This window comes from Chiloscyllium plagiosum, unplaced genomic scaffold, assembly GCF_037043375.1.
Source record: "Chiloscyllium plagiosum isolate Xiang-an unplaced genomic scaffold, Cpla_swu_hap1 HiC_scaffold_27, whole genome shotgun sequence".
NCBI lineage: Eukaryota > Metazoa > Chordata > Chondrichthyes > Orectolobiformes > Hemiscylliidae > Chiloscyllium > Chiloscyllium plagiosum.
Genome location: NW_028270165.1, coordinates 82,963,277 through 82,980,174, shown reverse-complemented (window position 1 = coordinate 82,980,174; position 16,898 = coordinate 82,963,277). Strand labels below are relative to the sequence as shown.

Genomic DNA, 16,898 nt, shown 5'->3' with positions numbered 1-16,898 from the left:
GCTGAGTCGATGAGAAAACCGCAGCCTTGCGCCGCCATCTTTGTTTTTCTTCTTCTTACCGTCTCCTCCTTCAGTGACGCTCGTCATCCGCGTCCCCTCCAATCAGAGCGCACCTTACTCCACCTGACCAATGGCGGCTGGCATTCCGTGTCGTGTTGGTCCAACCTTCTGTAATCTCTCTCTCCGATTAGTCGGTACCGACCACAAGCTTTGGGATTGGTTGGGAATTTCACAACCACGTCAGTGTATCCGCCCTTTTCATTCCCGTTCATTCCTTCAACAGCAGATGACCCAATTTACTGCAACGGGCTCTGGGGCTATAGCGGTAGTGTCACATATTCAGGGGGAAGATGTGATTTTTAACGTTATCAACCAATTCAACTCTGGCACCTCCGCATCCATTCATTCAACCGAAGAGGGCTCAATTTAGTGTAATGGGCTCTGAGGGTATAATATTTGTATCCCATGTTGAGAAGGAACCTCTGCCCATTCATTCAATAGAAGAGGGCCTATTTGCTGCAAAGGTTTTTTTTTTAATGGCGCAGTGGTAGTGTCCCTATCTTCGAGCCCTGAAATCCCACAGCTAGGAGGATGCGTAACAACAAATTTTTTAGTCATAAGTCACATGACACCAGGTTATAGTCCAGCAGGTTTGTTTGGAGGGGATCTGACAGAAATATATTAAATTATGAAAGAAATAGAAGTAAGATGTTGCATTGGTAGGTGAGACTCGGATAAAAGCGCATGGCCTCAAGATTAGAGGAAGCAGGTTTAAAACTGAACTGAGAAGAAACTTCTTCACCCAGAGGGTTGTTAATCTATGGAATTCCTTGCCCAGGGAAGTATTTGACATTACTTCAGCAATCACTAGAATCAGTAGATATGTTTTTGAAAAATAAAAGAATTAAGGATATGGTGAAAACACAGATAAGTGCAGCATAGTCCACGAAAAGATTAGTCATGATCTTATTGAGTGGTGGAGCAGACTCGAAGGGCCGGAAGGCTGACTCTTGCTCCTAGTTCTTATGCTCTTATGTTGAAATCACAAGCTTTTGGAGTGTAGTCACTTCAGCAGATGAAGTCATGAAAAAACAAGTGCAGGAAAGAGAATTTGGATAAATGAAAGACAGAGCATCTCAACGGTCAATTCCTTACTCCCATTCCTATTTCTGATTATCTTACTACACAGCAAGTTGTGTTTTCCAAACATTAATTTTATTTCCATTGTTTAAAATCAAATATTTAAGATGAACAGTTTGTTTTTCGTCACTTGGACACACTGTGAATATCATAAACCCTCTCATGAGATATCACAGGAACAATTCATAAACTAGATTTGTCACTGAGTCACTCAAGGAGATATAGAAAGGAGAAAAAATCCCAACATGTGCAGGATGCTAACGAAAAGTTAGCAACCTGAAATGGTAACAGGAGCAAGTGAACAGCCCCAATCAGGAAACTCATATTAGATTAGATTACTTACAGTGTGGAAACAGGCCCTTCGGCCCAACAAGTCCACACCGCCCCGCCGAAGCGCAACCCACCCATATCCCTACATCTACCCCTTACCTAACACTACGGGCAATTTAGTATGGCCAATTCACCTGACCTGCACATCTTTGGACTGTGGGAGGAAACCGGAGCACCCGGAGGAAACCCATGCAGACACGGGGAGTACATGCAAACTCCACACAGTCAGTCGCCTGAGGCGGGAATTGAACCCGGATCTCCACTGTGCCACCGTGCCGCCCACCGTGCTAACCACTGTGCCACCGTGCCGCCCACTACAGTACCTTGTACTATTCTTCACTGAACACTGCAATTGCTTTCCTTTTCAGTTTAATGATCCATAATTGAATCTGACTCCAACACACTCTCTGGCAGACAGTTCCAGAGGTCAAAGTAATTTCAATCATTAACGAAGTTAGTTTTGGATCCATCCCAAAGACAATTCCGGTGGACGTTTGCTTCCAAACATTTTCAGTAAGTTCTTGGTATGGACACATTTCCAACTTAGTAGGTTTATTCCAGTTTTATAACATATTGGGGTGGCACACTGCTTAACATTGCTACCTCACAGCATAAGGGACCCAGGTTCAATTCCAGCCTCAGGTAACTGTGTGGAGTTTGCATGTTTTCCCTGTCTGCACAGGTTTCCTTCCACTGTCTAAAGAGGGGCTTCGGTACATCCGTGTGGACCTCCTCCAATTAACTGAGGGCAATGGGGCACTGAGGATCAACAGATCAGACAATCAGTCAGCAACTTCTCTCCGGGAGACTTGTCTCAAGAAAGGCAGCGGTTTCTTATCTCATCCATTCTCCTACCCTCCACAAACTCCACACAGACAGTCGCCCCAAGGGTGGAATTGATCCTTGGTTCCTGGTGCCATGTGGCAGTGCTAATCACTGAGTCACAATGCCACCCCTGAGCCGTGAGGTTGCAGTCCAATGGAAAACAAATACAGTGCACCAACTCTCCCACTGCACCCACTGTCAGGAGAATCAGTCCTGGGCGGGACTCATGGCAATGTCAGCGGTGGAATCTGATTGTTGTGAGCGCTGGTGCCCCCGATGGTGCTTCCGCAAGTTGCGGGAAAATGTAAACCTCTTCCCGCACTCAGGGCAGCTGAAGGGCCTCTCCCTGGTGTGGACTCGCTGGTGCTTCAGCAGGGCAGAGGAATCACTGAAGGCCTTCCTGCACTCGGGGCAGCTGAATGGCCTCTCCCCCGTGTGGACCCGCCGGTGGGTCAGCAGTGTGGAGGAGCGGGTAAAGCCCTTCCCGCACTCGGGGCAGGAGAAAGGCTTCTCTCCAGTGTGGACGCGCTGGTGCCGAAGCAGGGCAGAGGAATTGCTGAAGGCCTTCCCGCACTCGGGACAACTGAATGGCCTCTCCCCTGTGTGGACCCGCCGGTGGGCCACGAGGTGAGAGGAAACAGCAAAACCCTTCCCGCACTCGGGGCAGGAGAACGGTCTCTCGCAGGTGTGGATCCGCTGGTGGGTCAGCAGGTTGGAGGGCTGGGTAAAGCACTTTCCGCACTGGAGGCAGGAGAAGGGCCTCTCCCCAGTGTGGACCCGTTGGTGCCTCAGCAGGTGGGAAGACCTGCTGAAGGCCATCCTGCACTCTGGGCAGCTAAAGGGCTTCTCACCCGTGTGGACCCGCAGATGGGTCAGCAGAGCAGAAGAGCGGGTGAAGCCCTTCCTGCACTCAGGGCACGAGTACGGTCTTTTCCCCGTGTGGACCCACTGGTGCCTCAGCAGGGTAGAGGAATCACTGAAGGCCTTCCCGCACTCAGGGCAGCTGAATGGCCTCTCCCCTCTGTGGACCCGTTGGTGCTTCAGCAGGTCCGAGGATTTGCTGAAGGCCTTCCCACATTCAGAGCAAGGGAAGGGCCTCTCCCCAGCGTGGACGCGCTGGTGGGCCAGCAGGTGGGAGGAGTAGGTGAAGCCCTTCCCACACTCAGGGCAGGAGAATGGCTTCTCCCCAGTGTGGACTCGGCGGTGGTCCAGCAGGCGGGAGGAGCAAGTAAAGCCTTTCCCGCACTCGGGGCAGGAGAATGGCCTTTCCCCAGTGTGACTTCGCCGATGAATCTCCAGGACAGATGGGGCATGGAAGCCTCTCCCGCAGTCGCAACACTTCCATGGTTTCTCCACGGTGTGGGATTCCTCTGGTTTCACCATGGCCGCAGCTACAGCCCCTGCCTACAGTAAATTCCTTTTTCCTGGTTGGATAACTGTTTCAGGCTTTACACACAGTGCGCTGTAACAGTAGAGACTCTCATCCAGTCCCACTAATGCTGAAAATGGTCTGAAACAGGAACCAAAATGTTTTGCTCCTTCTCACAGAATCATAGTTCAAAATCGTTGAGGTCCCGATGGATTGAGTGACTGTCAGACATTGATGTGAAAGTGGGGACTGCAGACGCTGGAGAGGAGTTGAAAAGTGGGGTGCTGGAACAGCACAGCAGGTCAGGCAGCATCCAAACAGCAGGAGAATCGACGATTCAGGCATAGGCTCTTCATCTGTTGATTTTTAAACTTCAGTCTTCAGATCTTCAAATACTCTGGGAAAAAAAGAGATTACAAAAGTCATCACGGTCAGTCCAGGGTAGAAATTCAGAACAAGCTACTCCACTTTCTGCAGAACATTTTTTTCTTTTGCTGTTCCACAAAATTGAAAGCATCCCACTCTCTCTCTCTTCCTCCATTCTCACTCCCTCAAATTAATTCTCCTGAAGTTGCTGATTCAGGATCTTACAGGGACAGAAAAAGCAAAAACGTCAGGACTGACACCTTCGAATTTTGGATAACACCACGTGAAAATTAATATCTTTCAGGATATTGGGATATTGCTGAGAGTGAGCAAGTCTGATTTTGGGAAGCAAAACAAGTGTAAATTCGGGTTGAACCTGCAATACAGCTTCTTGATAAAAAAAAAGACATGAATTGGTTATCGTCCCTGTGGTGGTGGTGGTATGTGGTGGGTGGAATGTGACATTAAGGCATTGACACAGACAACCCGAGAGAAACTAAACATACAGACATGGCAAATGTTAGTGGCAAGCCAGAGTCAGATCTACAGCACAGAAACAGCCCCTTCGGTCCAACCAGATATCCTAGCCTAATCGAGTCCCATTTACCAGCACTTGGCCCATATCCCTCTAAATCTTTCCTATTCATATACCTATCCAGATGCCTTTTAAATGTCATAGCTGTATCAACATCCACCACTTCCTCTGGCAGCTCATTCCTTACACACACCACCCTCTGCATGAAAAGGTTACTCCTTAGGACCCTTTTAAATCTTGCCCTCCTCTACCCTAAACCTTTTACCCTCTAGTTCTGGACTCTCTCACCCAGGGAAATGTCCTTGTCTATTTACCCTATCCATGCCTCTCATGATTTTATTATTGACTCTCAGTCACCCCTCAGCCTCTGATGCACGAGGAAAAACAGCCCAGCCCATTCAGCTCAAACCCTGGCAACATCCTTTTAAATGCGTTCTGAACCCTTTCAAGTTTCACAACATCATTCTGATAGGAGCGAGACCAGAATTGCACACAATATTCCAAAAGTGGTCTACCCAATGTCCTGTACAGCCACAACACAACTTCCCAACTCTTATCCTCAGTCAGAGGATTGGGAAAGTTTTCAAAACCCACAAAAGACAGCCAGGAAAGAATGCAGGGACAAACCAAATTTGAGGGTTAGCTTGGAAGCATCAATGAGAAATCGGCGGACTGGGTTTATTGGGTATCCGTTCTTGAGTACGTATACATATTTCTCTTCTGCTCTTCGCAGTTCCTCTGTGCTGCAATGTGTGGTGGCTCGTTGAAATAATCTCCTGATGCAGCTTCGTTTGTGGGCGTTGGGATGATTGCTTCTGTAGTTAGGTATTTGGTCCGTGTGTATTGTTTCTTGTAGACGCTAGTGTGAAATTCCCCATTGACTGTTCGCTCTACTGTGACATCTAGGAAATGGCACTTTGTTGTTGTTCTCCTCCTCTTCAAACTAGGAGCCCCCCGCCCGCCTCAGGCCCATAGTCTCACTACCCGGAACACCACCAATATACAGACTAGTCAAAGAACTCCAGTGAAGACTAAAACACCAAGTCGAAGATTCATGCCACTCCATTCACTCTACCCAAGAATTCCTGAACACCAAAGACACCAAGATAGAAGAGGATGAAATTATGCTGTCCTTTGACATAACAGCCCCGTTCACATCCATTAACATCAACGTGGCCAAAGAAACACTGACTACACTACAAGAACCACCAAAGACAAACACCAAACAGCAGCAACTTCATCAGCAAAGATAACATTGTCAAGCTTGTGGACCACTTATTACCCACTTCACATTCAATAACAAGACCTACAAACAAATCAACAGAACACCCATGAGACCACCAATATCAAGGTTCCTAGCAGAAGCAATAATGCAGAGACTCGAACAAACAGCCCTCCCAATGCTCCAACCCAAATTTTGGGTCCGCCACAGTGATGACACCTTTGTCATCAGAAAATGAAACAAATTAGAAGAAACCTACAACACCATCAACAATATCCTTACTGGCATAAAATTCACAAAAGAGGAGAACAACAACAAAGTGCCATTCCTAGATGTCAGTAGAGCGAACAGTCAATAGGGAACTTCAGACTAACGTCTACAGGAAAACAACATACACAGACTCAAGTACCTAATGCAGAAGCAAATCATCCCAAACGAATCTGCATCAGAACACTATTTCAACGAGCCACTACACACTGCACCACCCAGGAACTACGAAGAGCAGAAGATAAATACTTATACAACATATTCAAGAAGAACGGTACCCAATAAACCCTGTCCGCTGATTTCTCAACAACAAACTCAAACAAGCAGACACATGCGCAGAAACCCTAGCCACATTACCTTACAAAGACATCTGTGAAATGATGTCCAGACAACTCAAACCTCTCCGCATCATGGTAGCCCACAAATCTACCAACACACTTAAGCAGCAGCTAATGAACCTGAAAAAACAAATGTTATTTACAAATTACCATGCAAGGAAGTATAGACATGGATTCTGCCCCCATAGTTCTCGGTGGCAAGAAATGCTGGGATGAGATAAGGAAGATTTTTTTCAGTCAGAAAGAGCTGACTCTGTGGAACTCATTGCCACTGAAATGAGGAAAGTAACTGAGTGCTTTTAAAACAGATAAAGATAGGCTCTTGATTAGTAAGGAAATCAAGGAGGATGCAGGAGAATGGGGTTGAGAAACATTGGCCATGATCGAATGGTGGAGCAGACTCAACAAGTCGAATGGACTGATTCTGCTTCTGTATCTTATGGATCAGTAACCACAAAGATCTGACTTAATTTTCACTACTTTTACTGTGTTCCTGTCGTACTTATGGCAAGCATGTGGCAATACGTTGTAGATTTCTCAAGCTAGATCTTCTAATTTCATATCAAATATTGATAATTGGAGCTAATATTAGAGAGAGTAAAGGTGCTTATTTCTTGGATAAATAAACCTGTCATGCATTTTAAGCTTAAACCTTGCATACTTGCGAAATTAGAGTTGCCATTTTGCCCGCTGTCATCAAATCTCCAATAATACTTCCCTTTTACTTGATAACCCATTTTGGGAAATAATGAACATAACTGAGGTTGTGTTTTATGCAAGCGCTTTAAGCTTTTGATATAATGATTTTAAGCCATCTACACAGAGTGTGATTGAATTTCTAAACTTAAGTAACAGCCTTAAAGTATTGTTATTTGTGTCACTCACGTAACTGTAATTAATGTAAATATTGAATTAAATTTATTGAAAAGAACATACTTGCTGAATTAGAGTCAGCATTGTTTTCATTGCTTTGTCCATTATTCCCTTTCACCTCATTACCTATTTTCGAGAAAGAAAAATATTGCATATGTTGAACATTTACTTTTTTTGGCAATATTTTAAAATGAAGAAAGCAGTTCAGTCAACTTCAATCTTCATCTGGTCACTTTTTAGAAAAGGTTTTGAGCACAGTTATAAAATAATAATGCAAGGTTACCTAATTTGCAGCATTGCTGGAGACAGATTTAATAGTACAAGAAGTTATGATCTCCATTCAGTAATGTCTCGATTTGAACATAGTTTAAGTTAAGCTAAGGGTGTTGCAGGAATTGAAGTCATTGTGAAAATGTTACCAGGGAAAACATTGGATAAAAAAAAATTCTGGTTTGAGTTTCTTCTTTGGGTATAAACAGATACTGGTTCCAAGTGTCCTCCCAATCTTCTTAAAATATCCCACAAAATAAACACATAGCAACCTAAATAAATCAGGCCCAAAAGAAATTCAGAACCCACACTAATATATGGCAAGGAGGAAAGTTTTAGACTACAGGGCAATAACGATGGGTTGGTCAGATGGGCAGAACAATGACAGATGGAGTTCAATCCTGAAAAGATTGAGATGGTACATTTCAGGAGGATCAACAGGCAGGGGAGTACATGATGAATCACAAGAACTTAGAATGTACTGAAGATCAGAAAAAGGTATATGTGTTCATAGATTCTTGAAGGCAACAGGACATGTGGATGAAATGGTTAAGGCGGCAGATGAAATACTTGCCCTCAATAGTTAAGGCATTGAACATGAGAGCCAGGAGATCATGATGGAACTGTACAAGACATTCGTTGGGCCACAGCTGGAGTACTGGATCTGGTCGTCACATTATTAGAAGGATGTGATGGCACTAGAAAGGGTGCAGAAAGGAATACTAACCCAGGGTGGTGCATTTTGGTGGGTTTCAGCTATGAGAGTGATTAGATCGGCTGAGGGTATTTTCCTTAGAGCAGAGAAGGATGGGTGAGGACCTGTTTGTACAGATAAGACACTTAGGGTCTAGATAGGAAGAAACTTTTCCCCTTGGTGGACGGCTTCAGCAATTAGGGGGCATAGATTTAAGGAAAGAGATAGGACATTTTAATGGAATTTAAGGAACAATATCACCTAGAATGTGCTGGAGATGGATGAATTTACTTATGGGAAGAATTGGTTTGTTTGAAGGGATGGATATAATGAAATAAAACTAGTTCAGAAGATCATTATAATGTGCTAAGAAAAAGAACTGGAGGTAGACCTCCAATAGTGGAAACAATCTAAAGAAGTTTCACTGTCCCATCTGAGAAAAACAATTCTGCTGAACTTCTCAAACGAACCTGAACATGTATCAGAACTTGTTTGTTTAAAATTAATTGAATCTATTTCAAGTATTTAGGAAAATGAGAATCATCTTTAATCCTGGCCCTATTGGCTGCAACCAAAAGTGATAGGAAGCTTTTTCAGTTTCATTGAAATGGAGCTATCAGCTCATGAGAAGAACAGAAGAGGGTTGTTTGAGCTTATTGAGCAGTTTGTAGACTCAAACAAGGATCCAGAAAACAATTTTCTGTGGCACAGAAGCAAGGACAATTAACAAGGATTGATGTTGGTACTGTGTGTCCAAGTGTCTCAGTCTTCAAAGTTCTAGATAAGTTAAACTTCTGAAAAATTGAAGGTGTCAAAGGAAGATCAGTGGGGAATCAAGGGTTTTGGGGAAAAGGCAGGAAAATGGAATTGAGGGTTATCAGATCAGACATGATCTCACTGAATGGTGGAGCAGAATGGCCAATACTGCTATTTCTTGCGGTAAATCGATCTGGGTGTGGATAAATGCTTTTGTGTGATTTTTCTTTGTAGTCAGCAACATTTTGTATTTGGAAGAAATTGGCTTTTGTGTTGGATCTCAAATAACGCTTGAGGCTCCACTGAGGGTTGTTTAGCAACTGAGGTTACATATCATCATCAAGTTAAATCAAAATAAGCAGCAAAATATATGGTAAAACTGTAGGTGTGACTGCTGAAGGCCAAATAAAACATTTTCAGTCGCAAAAATGTCTTTACTCCATAATGTTTCGTTTTACATGCAGTCAGCGACAACCAATCAAGGTGTCGCAGAGTAAAGTTAGGTCTCACCAAGACAGCTGACATGTCCGTACAATACTGTTGTAGCGCTCTTTAACCACAGGGTATATACTAGTGATTCATTTATTTTGCACTTTCCCCAACATCCCAAATTAGGTTGAGGTTTGTGACAGCATCCTGATTGGAAGCCCGATGTAACGTGCTCCAATACTGCTGCAGTAGTGTGATGTGTTAAATTCCCAATGATTTTTTAAAAAGAGTGAAAGGCAGTGGTTGCATGTGTTGACACCACAGGTGTTATTTATATTGGCTTTGAGATAGGGAACAACCATCACCTCCCAAATTGTGTTTTGTTTGCACAGCAACTTTGAGTATGAAAAGCATTCTATTTTTACACAGCCTAAATGCATACATCGTTTCTTATCAGCGTACCTTAAAATCAACATTAAAAAGCACAAACAATTCATTTTCACTGTAAATTACATATTTTAAAATCAAATATTGCAAGATGTACAAACACATCAAGAAGTTAAAATTTGTGAAGAAAGCACATCTTTGACAGTTCAGACAGGGAAAAACTTTGTTCTTGTGGTGGTCAGTGGAGGCTTACTCGATCAAATATTAACTCCCAGTGTATCTCACATAGATGCTGTATAAATCAAGATCTTATTGATCACTGTTGACAAAATTAAACCTATTGACCTGACTCTTTACAAAATAAGAACAGATTTTAGTACATAACATTTTCCCATAATACAGACATTTGCGGTAGTGCAGTTATGTGAAAAGAAACCTGAGTTGTTAATTTAGTTTGTTGCTCCATTTCATAAATGTTGTTTTTATTTATTTTGAAAAATCAACCCTTCCACTCTTTCTAAAAGTACATGACACTTTAATTTTCTTTTCTTTGCCAATTTTCTTTCACAATAAAAGCATTCACTTTTTTGGCATTGGGTGGGGGAGCTCTGCCAGCTGCCAATTTCTTCCTGAAATTGTTTCACTTGACATGAGTCTTGCCAATAAATGACAGCAACAGCAGCAGCTAATACTAATGATAACATTTCAACAAAAGTATACCAAGGTGCTTCACATTATGTATCACCCAAGCTGGAGAAATGTGAGGATCTCCTTCTTGGCCTTTCCCCTCAGCTGAGGTGTGGTGACCCTCAAGATAAACCACCACCAGCCATCTCTAATGAGAGAGAACAGTCTAATCCTCTGGGAAGACTGTGATGAATGTGTTTAAAGTTGAAAGACTGTTGAAATACAAGTGGTTAGCACTGCTGCCTCACAGCACCAGGGACCCGGGTTCAATCCCATCCTGGGGCGACTGTCTGTGTGGAATGTGCACAATCTCCCAGTGTCTGTGTTGGTTTCCTCCGGATGCTCCGGTTTCCTCCCACAATCCAAAGATATGCAGGCGAAGTGAATTGGACATGCTAAAATTACCCATAGTGGTACATAAGTCAGGGGTAATTGTACAGGAATGGGCTTGGCTGGCATACTCTCTACAGGGTCGGTATGGAGCTGTTGGGCCGAAGGGCATATTCCCACACATAGGGATTCTATGACTGTAACAAACACTACATCTGACAAACAGGAATAAAACTAGCCACCAGGATATATGAACATCAACTAGCCACAAAAACACATGCTCCACTATCACTAGTATCTTTACATAAAGACAAAGGAGGACACCATGTTGACTGGGACCATACATCCATCCTATGACAAGCCACCATCCAATAAGCCAACCAGAAACACACACAAGAATTCCTTGGAACATGTCATTCCAACTGGAAATCTATTGATTTGGACCCCATCTACCACGCTCTGAGAAAAATAACGGAAATGATATCACCCATCCTAAAACCAAAAGACATAAATAGAAACCAGTGCTTAACTCGACTCACTGATGTTGTTACCAAGTATGGTGATGAAACATCTGAAAATGATGTTCCAGCTCAGCGAGCAAACTTACATCCAGAATGAGAAAATCCTAGTTGACACAAAGGCTGCCACAAAGTTAGAATTCTCTCCCAGAAATGACAGTTGATGGTGCCCACACCAACATGAATGCTCGCGCTCCCCGCCCCAAGACAACATGCGTCTTACCCTCACAAATATGGCGACCAGTTGCCCCCAGAGGTCCTTCCCCAAGCAAAGTAAACACTGGGCCTGTGGAGCTTTTATTCGCAGCCTCAGGCCTCCCCTAGGACTTTATAAATCCTCGGTCTACCTCCTCCCGCAGTTCCCAATCCTCCCCTGTCTCACTGTCTCCTCTCGGTAAAAATAATGACTGCAGATGCTGGAAATCAGAGTCTAGATTAGAATGGTGCTGGAAAAACACAGCAGTTCAGGCTGCATCCGAGGAGCAGTAAAATCGACATTTCGGGCAAAAGCCCTTCATCAGGAATACAGGCAGAGATCCTGAAGGGTGGAGAGATAAATGAGAGTAGGGTGGGGGTGGGGAGAAAGTAACAGAGTACAATAGGTGAGTGGGGGTGGGAAGAAGGTGATAGGTATGGGGGAGGGGGTGGTGGAGTGGATAGGTGGAAAAGAAGATAGGCAGGTAGGACAAGTCATGGGGACAGTGCTAAGCTGGAAGTTTGGAAGTGGGGTGAGGTGGAGGAAGGGGAAATGAGGAAATTGTTGAAGTCCACATTGATGCCCTGGGGTTGAAGTGTTCCAAGGCTGAAGATGAGGTGTTCTTCCTCCAGGCATCTGGTGGTGAAGGAGCAGTGGTGAAGGAGGCCCAGGACCTCCATGTCCTCGGCAGAGTGTGAGTGGGAGTTGAAATGTTGGGCCACAGGGCGGTGTGGTTGATTGGTGCGGGTGTCCCAGAGGTGTTCCCTAATGGCTCTGCTAGAAGGCGTCCAGTCTCCACATCTGGAGCAACGGATACAATAAATGATATTGGTGGATGTGCAGGCAAAACTTTGACGGATGTGGAAGGCTCCTTTAGGAGGGAGGTGGTGAGGGAGGAGGTGTGGACGCAGGCTTTGCAATTCCTGCGGTGGCAGAAGGTGCCAGGATGGGAGGGTGGGTTGTAGGGGGGCATGGACCTGACCAGGTAGTCACAGAGGGAACGGTCTTTGCGGAAGGTGGAAAGGGATGGGGAGGGAAATATATCCCTGGTGGTGGGGTCTGTTTGGAGGTGGCGGAAATGTCGGCGGATGATTTGGTTTAAGCGAAGGTTGGTAGGGTGGAAGGTGAGCACCAGGGGCGTTCTATCCTTGTTACGGTTTGAGGGGTGGGGTCTGAGGGCGGAGGTGCGGGATGTGGACAAGATGCTTTGGAGGGCATCTTTAACCATGTGGGAAGGGAAATTGCAGTATCTTAAGGAGGAGGCCATCTGGTGTGTTCTGTGGTAGAACTGGTCCTCCTGGGAGCAGATACGGCGGAGGTAAAGGAATAGGAAATACGGGATGGCATTTTTGTAGGAGGTAGGGTGGGAAGAGATGTAATCCAGGTAGCTGTGGGAGTCGGTGGGTTTATAAAACGCCGGTGTCAAGTCGGTCGTTATTAATGGAGATGTAGAGATCCAGTAAGGGGAGGGAGGTGTCAGATGGTCGAGGTAAATTTAAGGTCAGGATGGAATGTGTCAGGGAAGTTTGCTCAACCTCCTCGCGGGTGCACGAGATGGCGCCAATGCAGTCATGAATGTAGCAGAGAAAGAGGTGGGGAGTGGTGCCGGTTTAATTACGGAAGATGGACTGTTCTACGTAGCCAACAAAGAGACAGGCATAGCTGGGGCCCATACGGGTGCCCATGGCTGTCCCTTTGGTCTGGAGGAAGTGGGAGGATTCGAAGGAGAAATTGTTAAGGGTGAGGACCAGTTCAGCCAGATGAACAAGAGAGTTGGGGACGTCGGGAGAGGCAGAAACTGAGGGCTTGGAGGCCCTGGTCATGGCGGATGGAGGTGTAGAGGGATTGGGTATCCATGGTGAAGATGAGGCGTTGGGGGCTGGGGAAACGGAAGTCTTGGAGGAGGTGGAGGGCGTGGGTGATGTCTCGAACGTATGTGGGGAGTTCCTGGACTCGGGGGGAATAGGACAGTGTCGAGGGAGGTACTCACTGTCCCCTCTCCCCGGGCGCTCAGGCCTGGCGACCTCTCCGGGATGTTTCCGAAACCTGTTTCTGTTCTGAAGGAGGATCACTGGACCCGTAACGTTCCCTCGGATTCTCTTGACACATGCAGCCAGGGCTGCTCAGCTTTTCCAGCGGTACCTGTTCTTGTTCCTTAAGCCACCGGCGCCATTCCTCTCCCACACTCAGTAACACTGCCTTTGTCTCGCTACATGACCTACACTGCACATGCGCCAACTCACAAGGGGCTGGGTGGCCAGACCTGACGTCACACCGCGTGTATTGGGCGCGGTTCGACGAGGCATCCAACCAATCGGAGACAATGGGGGCGGGGCGAATGTGTTCCCTGCTCCCCTCGCCAGCCACCTGAAAGGTGGGTTTGTCTTTAAGTTTTAACGTTGTTTTAAACATTTTCAGTCTTTTCCGAAATGTTATTCCAGACCTCGAAGGCTGAAACATTGGAAAACTTGCAAACGTAAAACGAAGGGATACTAAAAAAATGAATAAAGATAAATTACCAAAGAAACCTTGCGCAAAATATAAAAAGGAATAGCAAAAGCTTCTGTTGGCATGCTAAAGGGAACAGAGTCGCTATGGTCCCTTGGAAAATGAAACCAGTGAGTTAATAGGAGGAACACTGAAATGGCAGAGATGCTAAGTCAATCCTTTTCCTCAGTTTTCAAGCTGGAGGACAATAGTACCATTCCTATTGGAACGGGCAAGTCAGAGGTGATAGAAAGGATAGAACTTAAACAATCCACGTTGAGAGGGAAAAGGTACACAGCAAACTATTAGGATTGAGGGCAGACAAGTCCCCTGGGCCTGACGGCCTACATGCCAGGGTACTAGATAGACTTTAGTAAGGCGTTTGACAAGATTCCCCAAGGGAGACAGATTCACAAGGTTAGATATCATGGAATACAGGGAGAACTAGCCATTTGGATACAGAACCAGCTCACACGTAGGAAGACAGAGGGTGGTGGTGGAGAGTTGCTTTTCAGACTGGAGGCCTGTGACCAGTAGTATACCACAAGGATGGGTGCTGGGTCCACTACTTTTCATCATTTATATAAATGCTGTGGATGTCAATATACGAGGTATAGTTACTAAGTTTGCAGATGACACCAAAATTAGAGGTGTAGTGGACAGTGAAGATGCTTAGCTCAGAGGATAACAGGGTGGAGTTTAATTTAGATACATATGCGGCACTGCATTTTGGAAAAGCATATCAGAGGAGGACTTATACACTTAATGGTAAGATCCAAGGGACTGTTGCTGAACAAAGAGACCTTGGCGTGCAGGTTCATAGCTCCTTGAAAGTGGAGTCACAGGCAAATAGGATAACGAAGGTGGCGTTTGGAATGCTTTCCTTTATTGGTCAGAGTATCAAGTATTGAAGTTGGGAGATGATGTTGCAGCTGTACAGGGCATGGGTTAGACCACTTTTGGAATATTGTGTGCAGTTCTGGTCTCCTTCCTGTCAGAAGTTTGTTGTGAAACTTGAAAGGGTTCAGAAAAGATTTAGAAGGACGTTGAGCTATTGGGAGAAGCTGAATAGGTTGGTGCTGTTTTCCCTGGAGCGTCGGAGGCTGAGAGGCGACCTTATGCCCGAAACGTCGATTCTCCTGTTCCCTGGATGCTGCCTGACCTGCTGCGCTTTTCCAGCAACACATTTTCAGCTCTGATCTCCAGCATCTGCAGTCCTCACTTTCTCCTCAAAGACTTCAACCTACTGCGAATCCTCTTACAAGGATGCCTTCCTTGAAGAAGCTCTCTTCCTCCCTCTACAAAGATTTCAGTGTGTCCCTCTCTCACTGCACCCCCCAGGTCATCTCCACTTCAAGTGCCCTGGCAGGTTACTCTGATATACTGCTACAAAGTGGTTTCCTTTACACAAAGGTTTACAAAAACATTGCATGTTCTTAATTCGTAAGGAAGAAAAGTTAATTGACAGGTCCCTGTACGCTTGACTAATCACTCCTACAGGCCCTAAGCCATTCATCAGGTGAGAAAAACATATCCAGCCGAGTTAGGTGCCTGCTAGCGAGATAAACTCCCATCATAAAGAGGTACCAGTCTGAGCTAATTGGAGAGTTCCTAACCTTGCACAGGTCACAAGTCAGATACACTTATTTTCCAAAACGGCTTCTTAGCAGGAGGGCAAACTTTTGACCATAAAATGGCTTCCTGACACATTGTGCCTGAATCTCTTCAATGTTAGGCTGAGAATAATTTCTAAGCTAGGAGTAAACTCCTGCTTTTTAGGCACTGAATCATACTGTACCTGAAGCTGAGATGTTACCAAAAGGTTGCATTTAAACTGATTCATTAGTCTTCGAATTAAACATGTTCTCTTTTCAGGGTTGTGATTCAAATAAGACATAAGATCTGATTTGTTGGAATTGACAGTGGGGTAGTCTGAAAGGTCTGTAGAGTGGTCTGCAAGAACAGCAAGTAAGTTAAAGCTTCGTCAATGTTACCTTTTACAGAGTTCATATTTAATAACCAGTAATGGCTACTCAGTACCATCATAAAGTCTCAAAAATACAATTACGTTCAATCCAAAGCAGGTAATTTTTTAATGGCTTCGGGAGCCCCAGCGCTACAATGGTTTCTCTCTCTTGTCCTTTTGAACTCTCAAGTCAGGGACTTTTAACAGCAAAGGTGTTTTTCCCTCTGTTTGCCTAGCTTGCAAAGGGTAATAGGAATCTATTATAATTAACAGGACCTGACTGTCAATTACAAGGTTTTTGACAGTACCAAGTTTCGTTTCGGGGTCAGAATCAAACGCTGTCATTAATTTCACAAGGGAACAGCCATGAATGTTATCACTCCGTGTCCTATTTACACAGATTCACTGTTAAGGCAAATGTACTTAATTGCCTTAGGGTATCCTGTTATCATTTGGTTATCTTCTGCATACCTTGAGTTCTCCCCTTTTACCAAGCCTCCCTGCCTGTCTATTTTCTAGTGTGCAGCAAATGTGCTCTATAATTCAACATTATATTTTAGTTTAAATGTTTAAAAACAAGTTTTATGCTATAGACTTTCTTATTCCCTTCTTTTGTTATTTCATGACAACTACTTGGCTTATAACAATAATTAGTCCATTCAGTCAATTTGTATTTTCAAATAAGTCAAGTGCCTCCTCTGCCAGGTCATCGTCCAGAGAAGCAGAGTCTGAAAGATACTGGATTTCAGCATGGAAGTTCAGGCATAGAGGTAGAGGGTTAGACAAGGGTCAATTAAGCAGACTCTTCTTTGGCTTAGGTGAAAACCAATGTACAGTCCATTTCATGCATAAGCGGACGACAGTATATATTCCTAGGATGAGACCAAGGACTATCAGTACAATCCATCCACAC

General features: G+C 44.8%; 1 protein-coding gene across 14 annotated transcripts in view; it reads right to left on the bottom strand.

The window, feature by feature from the left end:
• LOC148144734 (uncharacterized) overlaps positions 1–16,898 on the bottom strand; it is a 32,139-nt gene that overhangs the window by 5,076 nt on the left and 10,165 nt on the right. For 2 of the 14 annotated variants that reach the window (XM_087975076.1, XM_087975079.1), the window contains exons 3-4: positions 7,329–7,391; positions 1,307–4,061 (exon numbers count right to left, since the gene is read on the bottom strand). The exons of 1 other annotated variant lie outside the window; for it this stretch is intronic. In XM_087975076.1, the coding sequence (XP_087831202.1) occupies positions 2,503–3,678 (1,176 nt within the window). In that variant the 5' untranslated portion in view covers positions 3,679–4,061; positions 7,329–7,391 and the 3' untranslated portion in view covers positions 1,307–2,502. Of the gene's footprint in view, positions 1–1,306; positions 4,062–6,411; positions 6,513–7,328; positions 7,392–11,369; positions 11,391–11,559; positions 13,737–14,115; positions 15,973–16,898 lie in introns of those variants that run through there. 11 more of the 14 variants (XM_087975082.1, XM_087975084.1, XM_087975083.1 and 8 more) reach the window with 11 other exon arrangements.